Source organism: Euprymna scolopes, chromosome 19 (assembly GCF_053919585.1).
Source record: "Euprymna scolopes isolate OS-2025 chromosome 19, ASM5391958v1, whole genome shotgun sequence".
NCBI classification, from domain to species: domain Eukaryota; kingdom Metazoa; phylum Mollusca; class Cephalopoda; order Sepiida; family Sepiolidae; genus Euprymna; species Euprymna scolopes.
The window spans coordinates 82,472,507-82,486,466 of record NC_136500.1 but is presented as its reverse complement, the minus strand read 5'-3'; the positions used below and the strand labels follow the sequence as shown (position 1 = coordinate 82,486,466).

The 13,960-nt window shown below is 33.5% G+C and overlaps 1 protein-coding gene across 4 annotated transcripts in view; it reads right to left on the bottom strand.

Annotated features, from left to right (window-relative positions):
- LOC145239792 (uncharacterized) overlaps positions 1-13,538 on the bottom strand; it is a 364,141-nt gene extending 350,603 nt beyond the window's left edge. For 2 of the 4 annotated variants that reach the window (XM_080103291.1, XM_080103294.1), the window contains exon 1: positions 12,928-13,533. In XM_080103291.1, the coding sequence (XP_079959417.1) occupies positions 12,928-13,258 (331 nt within the window). In that variant the 5' untranslated portion in view covers positions 13,259-13,533. Of the gene's footprint in view, positions 1-12,927 lie in introns of all 4 variants that reach the window. The other 2 variants (XM_080103293.1, XM_080103292.1) reach the window with 2 other exon arrangements.
- Between the last annotated feature and the right edge of the window lie 422 nt (positions 13,539-13,960).

Here is a 13,960-nt window from a genome sequence, read left to right as displayed (position 1 = left end):
AAATCTAGGAAGAATTGACATCAGAATCCCTCTCTCGTTTTTTTATTGTCTCTGTGGAAAACAAAGATGTATGAGGTGCAAAACCGCAAATCAAATGAAATGAGAGGACAACGTTGCTTTTGGTGCAATTCTATTATATGTTCTGGGCCAAACGTTCGCCGATTTTACATGCAACTGCTGAACCTAGTGTCAGAATTTTCAAACACAAGCTTATTTTTTTTTTAAACACGTTACGATGGAACTGCTCCCTTGTAGATTACAGCATGGTTACCTTCAAATCTAATGTTAACAAATTCTTGCTATGAACCATTGCCATCAGAAATGTGAGAATGGCCCATCCCGTCAATTTTCCCGACTGTCTCATAAAGCTCTTCATTTCTCAATATGGACAATCATTCCACTGTATTAACCTTTATTCTCGAGTGGCCTTTGGCCTTGATAAGCGTTCATACTCCGATCATCTTTGCCTCTGTGAAAAGCAAACGCATATCAGGTATGAAATCACAAATCAACGGAGTAAGAGCACTTGGCAATGTTGCTTCTATGCTATTCCTTTGTGTGTTCTAAGCCAAACCTTCCTTGACTTTGTATGCAACTGTTGAGCTTTTGAATGTAAAAGAAAAGTATGCAATCTTGCAGGTTTAACGGATAATTACGACCAACGAGGAGGATTTTGTGCAGACCAAACAATTCTGAAGTACAATATTACTGAGTAGTATTCATTATGCAGAAGTCTGACTCATCAGCAACAAGATTCCTATGGGGTTATTTCAAAAACGATGTTTATCAAAATAATCTCTAGAGTATTCCTAAAGAGGACCATCACAGTCAAAATCAGCGCAGTGTCAAAAGAGGAATGGGTCAAAGTTATTTTGACTATTCTGTAGACAATATCAGAATCAATTGAAAGAGTAGATTCAGTGTGTGAATCAGTAAAAACGCTATTCATTGGCCGAGTCAAAGGTTTTGTTTTAAAAAGATTTCCTGAATGCCTAGACGAGATAGATCGTCGCTTGAGTAACCATCAAGCGCCTTCTTCTAAAAGAACGTTTCGCGGTGTGTCGGTTTGTAAACTGGTTTCACTTTGCAAACATTTAAATGATCTGAACATTAGATTACACTTGATGTTACATTTCAGACATAAATGCATTTGAAATGTAACTAGAGTTTTATTTATGGGATATAGATGTACCCACATCTGGTGAGGCGCAGTTCAGATCTGTCTTTGTTAACTAGATATAGCTCAAAATCTAGTCACGGATTTAAAAAAATTTTTTTATTATTCTTGTAAAATGTATCTGTTTAACGTGGGAGGGGGTCATCTATACAGGTATTACCTTCTCTTTTTCGAGAAGAGTTATGAGTTCATCACCTGCCACCAGAGGCGCCTCACCCCCACTCCCGTAATCATGAGAGATGCCAACAGGACTATACAGGTTATTCTTCCCAGGTCAGAGTGCCTACTTTTTGGAAAACTCGATTCTCCACATTAAAACCCCACTTCTCTTCTTTACAACGCCTTTCTCACAGAAAAAAAATGTTACTAGTCTCTCTCTACTCTATTGTTTTTTCCATGGAAGATGATCAATCGAGTTCTAATCTGATTCCGCTTCGTAAGATATTCACAGCAAGAACTCGTTTTGTTACCACAATGAAAAAAATATCTTCCTTTCTTCCGCTGCATGCTTAGCATTAGTCAGAACTTTCATGAACAGAGCTTCTTAGCAAGAGCTTTCTGTCTGTGGAACACGTTACCATAGAAATGTAACGTGGTCCTGTCGCAAATGGACAAACAAATAAAGCAAATAAATAAATATCCGGGTCCTCATTTTTTTTTTTTTTTTTTTTTTTTTTTACAAAACATTTTTATTATCGTTACTTTTGGCACGACTTAAAAAGTCTCTTGCTGTCACCTGTCCATTTTAGCCTGGAATGCGTTTCTCTTCCTTTTGACCACATGCTGGGCCCAGTTGGCTCATTCTCATTTCCAACTTCACACGTCCATTCTCTTCAACGTCCACTTTGCTTCTACCCCGAGCACGTGATGTATTTTTCTCTACTTGAATGGTACCCACCAGTAATTAGAACTTGGTCCATCCCATCAGTCTTTCCCGATCTTGTCATACGGTCCTCATTTCTCAACAGACAATTATCAAATCTTTATTATTGAGTGATCTTTAGCCTTGATAAGTCACAACTCTTTTAGTAAAACAAAAGAGAGAGAGAGAGAGAGAGAGAGAGAGAGAGAGAGAGAGAAAAGTTTAAATACTTTCCAAATCTAAAGAGATCATTTACCCATCATCATCATAATCAGTTTAACATCCGTTTTATATGCTGGCATGTGTTAGACGGCTTTTAGAAATAGACTTCCAAACTAACCCATCTTGGGCCGGTCATAAGTCAAACTACATAACCTGAAATGCAACATAGTTTCTTTGAAAGTCATTTCCTTAGTTGAGGCAAGATATTTTATAGGTCAGAAATAACACGAAAACGTAAAGTTATGGAAAGTTTAATTGTATACGTGGAACGTGGATATGAAAAGCCAACCTGAAAATAAACGTAATTGCCATCTTTATAAACAAGTAAAGAACGAGGCTATGAGCACATAATTCAAGTTCATACTGTTCTAAATAAGGACAGGGAACCTTTTGGTGCTAATGTATGAAAACACAGCAGCTAAAAACAAAATGACAGGAAAACCATGAAATACTTGTTATAGAAAATTATTATCGCACAGACCAAAAATTACAGAAAATAAGAGTAGAATTTTAGCAACAAAAATAACATTAATTTGACGATTTTTATGAGCAACCAAGGAGTCTGGAGTCAATAACTAAGTCAAAAATCTCTTATAGTGGCTAAAAATGGCTCTGGATTATATAATCCATAGTTGAATTTCATAAATAAAAACAAAACACTCGATAATTTTCCGTAATTTTCGGCATACGTTAACATTTTTCAATAACAAGTATTTCATGAAGTTTATCTGTCATTTCATTTTTAACTATTATGTTAACTTTTTTTTTTAATGATTTTTAGCAATTTCTTAGTTTAAATTTTTTACACCAAGAAAAATGGTAACACATTTGCAATATTAAAAATGGTTCTCTGTCATTTACTAGAAAATCATAAACTTGCGTTGCCCTTACCCCGTCCTTGACTTGTTTATAAAGATGGCCATAATTTTCTTTTGATTCAGAGATTTAAAAACTATGTACGCATTATGATCACGATAAAACATAAGTCAGCCATTTTAATATGCTATTAATAGATTAAAAATGACTGAATTAGTTTTGATGTACTAGCGTGACACTTCGTAAGTAAATAAATTTTAAAAGGCCATCATGCATATTTGCTTACTCGAGCCATTGCCTGTTGTCTACGTCATGACACGTCATAGAACGTAGACGGTGTTAGTTAAGTCGGTGACCTCCCCCACCCGCCCAATAACGTTCCATGATTTCTTGTTTGTTTAATTTTTTTTTTTTTTTTTAATTAAAGAATAGGTGCTTATTCAGATTGGCACCTATGGCGGTAATTAAAAGTAAAGAAAATACAGAAAAGTATTCGTTGCGGAAAGTAAAATGTCATGTTCCAAAAATTACTTAAATTTTATTTAAACCTAAGAAATCAAAATTTACGATTTTTAGCGATTTTACTACTAAACTGCATTGAACGTAAGGCTGAGGTTTTCGCCGCAACACTTGGATTTGAGTTGCCCCTCTTTTTTTTCTTTCTTTTTTTTTTTTTATTCCAGCGGATTTAATCATAGCCGACGAAAACACTACAGCTCGCTTAGTCGTAAAACTTAATGTTTTAATAAAAAAAAAACTACTTAATCAAATTACGTGATTTTTGGAGTATTTCATTTTCATTTTGTGACTGGTACGTACATCATAGTCTTTTTTTCTGTATCTCCTTTACTTTTAATTACCACCATAAGTGCCAATCTGAATAATCACCAAAAATATTATATTTAAATATAATCATAGTTGTAAACTCTTTTAAAATAAATATGCTAATGTACGTATTTTTTTTCCAAACATCTATTCATTATTTCTTTAAAAATATGTTTGTAAATAAACATTTAAAAAAATTATGTGAATAAACATTAATTTGAAAAAACTATTGGCACTTCTGCATGACAGTGATATATTAGCAACAGAGACGAGTTATCGACCCCTGTTCTTAGAAAGAGAACTGCCATCTAGCGGCCGTTATATGAACCTCAAATATAAACACGTATTTACGATAAGGCAAAAACATATAATAACGAAATAAGCAAAATATAATTTTAATGTATTAATATAACTTTTTTTCAAGGAGTGTTTCATAACTGAAAATAAAATAAATATGATAAAAACGAAATATGTATAGATTGTTTTTAAATTTTTTTTCGGTAAGGTTGTATAAAAATGTAGCAATAGCAAAATATAATTTAAAAAACATGAAACATAGAGGTTTGAGAAATATATATATATATATATATATATATATATATATATATATATATATATATATATATATATATATATATATATATTGTACAGAAAGATTATAAAAATGTAGCAAAATATAATTTTAGTTTGCACTAACTTTTAGGAAAAAAAAGAGTTATCGACCCCTGACAAGCGTTATCTGTCGGCGGTTCTTGAAACTAATACAAACATTCGCCTCATGTAACTGTCATGCAAATGCATAAGTGCCAAACAATTGTATCAAAATTTCATAAAAGTAAATAAACATTATTTGAAGAAAAAAATCAGTTTACGAATATTCTCATTTACTATATTTAAAGACAATATGGAAATGAAACAAATAAGAAACCGTGGCACATAATTGAGCGGGGTCGCCAAATAGACTAACACCGTCTACTTCCTAGGACATGTCATGACGTACAACACTCAATAACCCGAATAAGCTCATACGCGTGATCGCCTTTTAAAACCTTCAAACTGATAAATAGAACATAATTTCTAATTTCTGGCTAGAATGCTTCCAAAGAAAACATTCACTTCTTCAAGCACCCCTGTCATATAAAAGAACCAAATGTATAAAATTCCGGAACTCGACAACACGATGGTAAAATTTAGATAAATATTTTTATTTATTTACAGTCTTCTGTATCAGAAATACCATAAATTACGCAAGGAAAATTTGTCAGCTGATCTGATCTGATATACATGAATTCCCTGGAAAAGTCACTTCTGATTAATGTTTACCAATTTTAAAACTCGGAACGAAGAAAAGATCAAACAAAAAGAAATCTTTTAAGGAATTGTATAAAATATTTATTTAAAACAATTATTTGTTTAACAATTCATTTGTTTCAAATAAAGTATTTATTTATTGCAACCACATAATTTTGGCTATTTCTATTTCAAAATAAAATTTTTTGAAGAGACCCATCCCCACCCCACCAAAAAAAAGAAGAAAAAAAGGTTGTTCTTCGTTACTGTAGCAAAATTCGGAAAATTAAAATATTGAATTTCAAGTGAGACCAATGATATCTACTCAATTGTCAAGTCGCAGTAATGAAAATATCGAAAAATTACGAAAAACGAGGACGTAGAAAATAAATTATCAATGAAAACTGTTTTCAAAGACAATTAGCGAAAATTGAGTTTTACCACGGCCACCGAGAGTAAGAAGAAGGCCTGTTAACTGAAAAAATGTCCGCAGGCAATGTAGGTAAGATTTGTCAGACTGTCAGTACTATATGAGAGCCATTTGAAAAAGAACAATAAAACATTTTTAAAAAGAAAAAAGGAACACAGTTCGATTACTACTTAAACTGAACTTTATTCAATATAGAATATAAATATTATCTATGTAAAATTAAGTAATTTTAAAGCAATATACAATTTAACACTGATAAAACTGAATTATAAATTTAGGGAACAAAAAATTAAAGAAACATTAAACACAAATATTTTTTGGCCTTCGGAACAAGATCAGTGTAGTATCTGTTTTGATGCTACACTTAACCTTTTCTATCCTCGGTCGGTGAAGGAGAAGTCTTTCATGACTGAGATTATTTTTGTTCCTATCCAGAGTGCCACTTATTGGGCAGCTGGATTTTGTCCACAAGATTATATGTTGAAATATTTAAATAACTATTACTTTAAATACAGAAATTATATTTAAAGTTTTGGTTTTCTGTTCTGTCCATTTTTCCCCATGTTTTTTTTATCAAAATGTGTAGCGTATTAGTTGTTTCACAGGCCATCATCAGTGATCGCTCACTGGCAGTAACCTGTGGTGTTCCCTGGAGACAATGTGACAACTAGTCTCTCCAGATTTCCAGTGTTCTCCACCTTTTGACCACTTGTGCAGATGATTGCATGTTATCGCAACAGCCGTTGTCACTGATTTCTCGTTGGCATCGGCCATTGGTGTTTTCTAGGGTTTGGGTGACAAAATGCCTCCCCAAGGTACCAGATTTGAACTGCACACTTCCAGTGGAGATTTGGTTAGTACTCTCCCACCTCGGTCTTTCCATCCTTCCTAACCCTTCACAACTAGTTGGTGTGGTGTGGCACCAGTCGATGTCATCTACACCAGTTTTATTATTATTATTATTACTACTACTACTGCTACTACTGCTACTACTACTACTATTATTATGATAATAATAAGAGTGCTTGTGCAGTGTATGCACGTGTATTTTAAATATTATTTCTAAGTTAAATTAAATTTTGGGTTCGTATTACTGTACACATAGATTCGAAAAAGTTGTATAAAAACAAATATATAACAAATAAATGTTAAGACAAGATAAGTTACTCTTCTACCTAACTGGATATGTTTTAGGGTTTTGTATTATTATACACATAGATTCGAAAAAGTGGTCTAAAATCAAATATATACCAAATAAATGCTATCAAAGGCAAGATAAGTTACTCTTCTACCTATCTTTAAAAGTTTTTAGTGGTTTTACTCACTTTAAAACGTGCAATCGCTTCGAAAATCATACAATGTTTATCGATATATTTTAAAAAGAAAAATGTCGGCATGCTCGCTATTGAACTCGGTAAGTTTGGGAAAATGAGTTCAAACAAACAATTTATACAAAATGCTGTTAGAAACTCACCGAATATATGTCCGCCTATATCACGGTAACATATATTGAGCGAGTTTCTAACAGTATTTTGTATCAGTTTTTTGTTTAAACTCGTTTTCCCAAACTTACCGTGTGCAACAGCAAGCATGCCGCCATTTGCATTTTTCAAATACATCGATAAACACTGTATTTTTTTCGAGCCGAGTAAACACTTTATATTAAATAAAAACACTAAAAATTTATCCAGTTTGGTAGAAAAGTAACTTATCTTGCCTTTCATTAATAATAAATTTTCTACCGGATAGTTTTTCGCAAATTTCGTTCATTACTGTGATATGACAATTCAGTAGATACTTGATCCAATATTTCAATTTTCGAATTTCGCTGCAATAACCAAAACAAACAACAACAACAAAACTAGTTTCCCAACTGAAACACGGAAAAAAACATAAAAAGCCTATTGAAAGCAATTTTCGGTATTATTTTACTTTAAGGCCCGTCTCACGTTCGTATGTAAAACCTTTTTTTTATTATTATTGTTATAGATTTCGGTGTGCTTTAAAAGAATATGGTAACCCTTTCCGTCGTAAATTTACCGTTTGCGTAGTATGAACCTCTCAACCCTGGGACTATTTTCTGCCTTTTCACTGCCTTCGTTCACGCCACGCGGTAGTGTTTTCTTACATGATGCATTCGCTCGTACGAGCGTAGTAGAGTGACTTGTCACATCGCGGAGGAATCTTCAGCGGACAAATAACAAGAAAGTGTTTTTTAAAAATGTGGTTCATTCTTTTGTGTTACGTACTTTTTAATGCTTTTTAATTGATATAAAAAAAAATTCAGTTTTCACGATCGGTTTACAAAACATTACTTTTGTTTTTCGTTTTTTTTTTTTTTTTGTTGGGGTGGAGGGTCAGGGAGTATTCAATTATAGAACTTGCATAGCTTAACAGGTGATTCTGCAATTTAATTAACCATTTTTCCATAAGTAACGCGCTGACATTTATCGAACAGAGTACCATTTAACATTTCACAAAAATTCTGTGTTTACATTTTGTTACAAAACGCCTCTCGTTCTTCATGTTAAGAATGAATTTCTAAATAATGTTATTTCAGCATGATCCGTTACTAGCATCTATACCAGGTATTTTATTTTTTTTTAGTCGATATTTATTTTATTCCTATTTATTTATTTATTGTATTTGGCATCAATTGTGATGGATGGCTCTCGTCTGGGTGAGGTCCCGTGTTTTGACAAGCTTCTGGGTTTGACCTTTACTCCTGATCTGAAATGGAACACGTACATCAAGTCTGTTGCCAAGGTCGCTGGAAAGATGGTGGGATCCTTCTACCGCCCCAGAAGATATCTCACTACTGATGCAATTCTCTATCTTTATAACAGTCAAGTACGTCCAAGGATGGAATACTGTTGCCATATCTGGGCAGGAGCTGCTAAAAACAGCATATCCTGCCTTGACAGAGTACAAAATAGACTTTGTGGCTTAGTGGGGGGTGCCCTTTTCTCTACCCTGCAACCTCTCTCCCACAGAAGAGACGTTGCGAGCCTATCCTTGTTTTATCGTTATTTCCATGGCAGGTGCTCGTCTGAACTCCAATCTCTGGTCCCCCCTCGCCAATCTTTCACAAAAAACACCCGTCTAGCTGAATCCACTGTGAAAAATTTCCCTCACTCTATATCTATGCCTAAATCAAAACGTGGATTCCATGAACAAAGCTTCTTTCTTAGAACTGCACGCCTGTGGAACTTTGTTCCGTCTGCCTGCTTCCCACCGGACTACAACTTGGATGTCTTCAAGTCCAATGTTAACAAATTCCTAATGAACCGCCCCCTTAAGTAAACACTTCATCAAATCTCCACACTAACGTAATGTACTTGCAATAATCCTTATCCCTGAGTGGCTTCCGGGCCTTGATAAGTGGTGATCACTGTGTAAAAAAAATCATCCTCACCAATAAATTATTTTTGAAAACATTCGTTACGAGCTTTAATCCTAACTGGCAGCCACTTGGGCAGCGTTAGTGATAACATTTTGTGTTGTCTAAAGAGATAGAGTGGCCCAGAAATGGGAGATCACTTTATGTTAAATTTATATACGAAAAGGACTGCCCTCTCCCATTTTTAATAATTTTCTATTTTCAGTATGTTCAATTTACACGTAATCGCTTAAAAAGAAGTAGACTCTCATTTGGGGGAGGAATGGTAAGCGAAAGAAAGATTTATATATTAAAAATTACAACGAAGGGCATCTTGGTTATAGTCAGCTAACGTACTTCCTAACTTCCAGCGTGGCTGCTACCGGAAGTGGTGACAAGGCATCAATTCCTTCACTTTTATTGTTCTTCATTATTTCTATTGTGAAGCGATTTATTGGAATAAAATATAAGAAAAGGACGTTATTGAAAAATATACAATAAAATTAACAAAATTATACAGATAAAAAACACAATTAGTCTTTATTTACACTTAAATGAAATTACTGAAATCAAAATAACAAACTTTCAAAAATCATAAAGAAAACATATCCAATAGATAATATTCTCGCAATAGTTTTAAAAGATATTTTTAAATTGTTTTGAATAATTCTTTAAAAAATAAAAAAGACCGCAAAAAAGTGTTTCAATAAATTTCTTAAAAAAATAAAAAATAAAAAACTAATTTCAATAATTCTGACTATAACCGACATCTTTCCCATAACGGTTCCTTTTGTTGTTGCTTTAATATTATTAAACAATATTGGTAGTAAATCCACCGAATAAATATCACCTTGACATTTATTCGATGGATTTCTATCAGTATTACTTTATTTCCGAGCTTTGAACTATTTTAGGGAGACTCCAAAGGTGGCAGACTCGTGTCGCCATCTTTGTTTTCGTTTTAACTTAAGCTGCGTTTCAAACTTCGGTTTAAGGTAAACAGATGTGGTCCCAAAATCCAGCGTCGTTCTGAGTTCTGGGAAAGGTGGGTTACATGCTACTATCACTGGTGTCGAGCCCCTTTGAATAAAGTGTCGAATTGTTAACTTCGAACAGAAAAACGGAAAAGGTGTAATATACAACAAATAAATGCTACCAAAAGGCAAGATAAGTTAAAAGTAAAACAAGAAGCGATTCAAAGAAGTAAAGAAAGGAGCAGTTCAAAGAATTTTTGAGCATTTATTACCATAGACAACATTTTAGAATAAGATTTTTTTTTTAAATTCAACAGCTGACAATGTTCTTAAGATATTCTTTTCCCCTTAAGAACGTTTTCGTCTCCTTATAGCAACCCTCAAAATTGATCATACCGTTTATATCCATGTTGAAAGGGTTAACGTCTTGCCGCGTTTATTCAAAGAGGTTAGGTTCTCCCTCGACACCGGTGACAGACCCAACTTTCCCTGAACTCAGAACGAGGCTGGATTTTCGAATCCCATACGTACCTTAACCCAAACTTCCTTAAAATGCTTTAAAATCTATTAAAAGCAGCAAAACTTATATTGCCTTTGGTAAAATTTATTCCTCATATTTGTTTTGGACCACTTTTTCGTATTGTAAAACATACCTAAAATTCGTATTGCCACCAACCTTAGGGTTAAAAAAAGATGTCATTGACGTGTTGAGAAAATTCACTTCAGTAATTAACATGGCTAACTAAAATCTGATTTTGAAATCGATTAAAATAAGAATAAAAGTTAAATTTAATTTAATTTAAAAAAAAAAAAAAGCTTCTTTTTTTTTCTTTACATATCACTGCATGCATGCATGCATGCATGCATGACGTAAAAGTCATGTTATAGTCTACGGAACCCTTAAAACTCAATTTCACCCGATACAGTAATTAAATTTAACTTTCAAAATTTTATATAAAAAATAAATAAATAAGAGTAATGTGTCAACACAGCCAAAACAAGATAAAAAAAAAAAAATACTGCTCTATCTTTATTTTCATGGCAAGTGCTCATCTGAACTTCAAGCTATGGTCTCCCTTTACCAAACTTTCACACACACAAAAAGGTCAACTAGCTACAACAACTGTCAACAATTTCCCCTATTCTCTATCTGAGCCTAAATCTACATGCAGATTCCATGAACAAAGCTTATTTTCTAGAACTGCCCGCCTGTGGAACACTGTTCCGCTGGTTTGCTTCCCGGCCGACTACAGTACGGTAGCCTTCAAATCCAATGTAAACAAGTTCTTGTTGATCTGTCTCCTTAAACAATCCAATTCTACCCAACTTACAGCATTAACGATTACACTACCACCTTACATTCATGAACCCTTATCCTCGAGTGGCCTTCGGGCCTTGATAAGTGGTGACACCCTTGTTTAAAAAAAAAAAACGAAACAAAATGAAAGTAAAAAAACGTATTACTTATGCCAAAAAAAAAAAAAATTTTCAAGTTAAATTCAAATTTTTACGGTATTTTTGTTTATTCAATTGTTAGGTGAAAGTACTGAATAATTACAATAATCATAATATTTCAGCACGGCCCGTATTCTGCATATGCACCGAATCTGATTTGTTATTGTTGTCTTATTTAGTACAATAATAAACTGGTTAGTAAGTAAGTGGTTAACTCCCACAATGTTTGCCATTTTTAAATCGGTAGCAATACAAATTAATCTGCCGCATTAATTTCTTCCCCGATTTTTGCAGATTAAAATTGCATCTTTATTGATTATTTTGCAAATAATCAATTGTTCCCTGATTTTTACCCTGCCACCGCTTAAGAAATCAGAAAAGTGATTAGGGTTGTTTATTTAAGTTTTCGAATATGTCCCCCCCCCCTCCCCCATCCATGAAGGTAAAAAGATATTAGGGAGAGTAGCCTTATAATGGTAACAATTCATTTCCTGGGTACGAATTCAAGTCAACCCTCACTGGAAACCTTTGCTTCAAAATGACAAAAATAAAATCAATGTGCATTAGCGAAACACGTCCTTACAAAATTACCGCATACAAGCGGGAAATAAAGTGCTTCTACAGAATTTGAACCGAACCGACTTTTTATGAACTAAATCTAATTTTTAGGTTAAGATTCGTTTAGAGCTTTAAAATAAAAATAAAATTTTAAAAAATTGGGTTCAAATTCTGGAGAAGCATCGAAAAATAAAAATGAACACCAAATAATTTTTTTTTTTTTACAGATAGGCAACATAAGAATGAGAGGACTTCTGTGTACTCCTGTCCCCCAGCCCTGGCCTGGGCCTCATATCATAGTTTTTAGGCACTTGTGCAGTTTACGGGCCGTGTTATTTTGTTAGATAGAGTTTTCAAGCTGTGAAGTTTTACGGTATCTTTTGTTTATTAAATTGTTAGCTGAAAGTACAGAATAGTTAACAAAACCCTCTCCTTCTCTCCATGTTAAGTATGGGTTTCTAAATAATAACATTATTATTCCACTACGGTCCGTAAACTGCAGAAGTGCCCATTTTTAATCGTATTGTTTATTTTTATTTATTTTTTAATAAAGTAAAACGCAGTCTTTATTGTTGAAGAGTGTCGAGCGTGAACGCTGACACCACTTTATTATTGTAAAAAGAAAAAAAAAAGTACAATTTGATATAGTTCATGGTTTGGCGACAAGATTAAACAACATTTTTGTTTGTTTTCTTTCCCCCACCCCCCATCAAGTTTTTCGGTGTGTTTATACGTAATCGCCTAAAAAAGTAGAATCTTATGGGGGGATGATTCAGCGAACGGTTTTAATCTGCAATAATACCTTCTTCATCTTCTTCTTATTATTATTTTACATAGATTTTTAAAAATTAAATTCAAATCAATAATCAAGAAAATAAGTAAAAAAACAAAAAAACAAAAAAAAAAACAAACAAACAAAAAACAAACAAAAAAACCTACCATTATTTGGATTGCCGGGTCGTACAGCCAAGGGTTTCCCAGTCGGACGCAAAAAACGGTTCTTTATTCTTTGGTTTTGTGTCCGATTATTGAGATGACTCCTGCGAACTCCCGAAACGGGATGAGGAAATATGCTAAGAAGACATACACTAGTCAACAAGACCCAAACAAACCAGAAATCAGGCCCGACCGGTCGGCCCCTTTTGTGCGTGTTGTTATCCTGCCGGCATTCTTCGTAAATAGAATTCCAAGAAGATTCAATCTCGTCGTCATTATTAAAAGAAATTGGGACATTGCTTTGTAAAGTTGTTGGAGAAGGACCCACCACCATAGTTTAGGGTTTGTGAAAGGGGGGACAGCAAGCATTGGATATAGCGAAATCTCTTCTGCTCGCTCTGTGGAAATGGTTATAAAAACTCTGAGATTTGGATGGATAGATCGCACCTCTCACAAACCAGTGTGGGTGGTAGTAGCTTCTTCTTCTTCTTCTTCTTCTTCTTCTTCGTTGCCAAAACTTTGGGAGTTCGCCTTTCCCTACTTTTCTTTAAAAAAAAAAAAAATGAGTGCTAAAATATGGTTACTTTACACAGAGAAGAATTAACACACACGGTAGTTACAATTGACATTTTGGCAAAGTTCAAAAAAATAATACCGTACATGATACCCTAGTTTTTTAGTTATTATTTTTTTAAATTGTTTTGTTTTGTTTTTTATTTTGTTTTGTTTTAAGAATTGTTTTCTAGTTTTCGTGTTCTCTCTTTTTTATTTTTATTTTTAAATTATTACTATATAATTATATATACGACCACTGGCTTTGCTCCTGCTCTCTCTCTCTCTCTCTCTCTCTCTCTCTCTCTCTCTCTCTCTCTCTCTCATATATATATATATATATATATATATATATATATATATATATATATATATATATATATATATATATTTTAAGAAATAAAATACTCTTCTGAAGGAGACAAATAATAATAAAAAAAATAAGAAATACGAAAAACAAGTTTCAGGTTCTCAGAAGCAAATA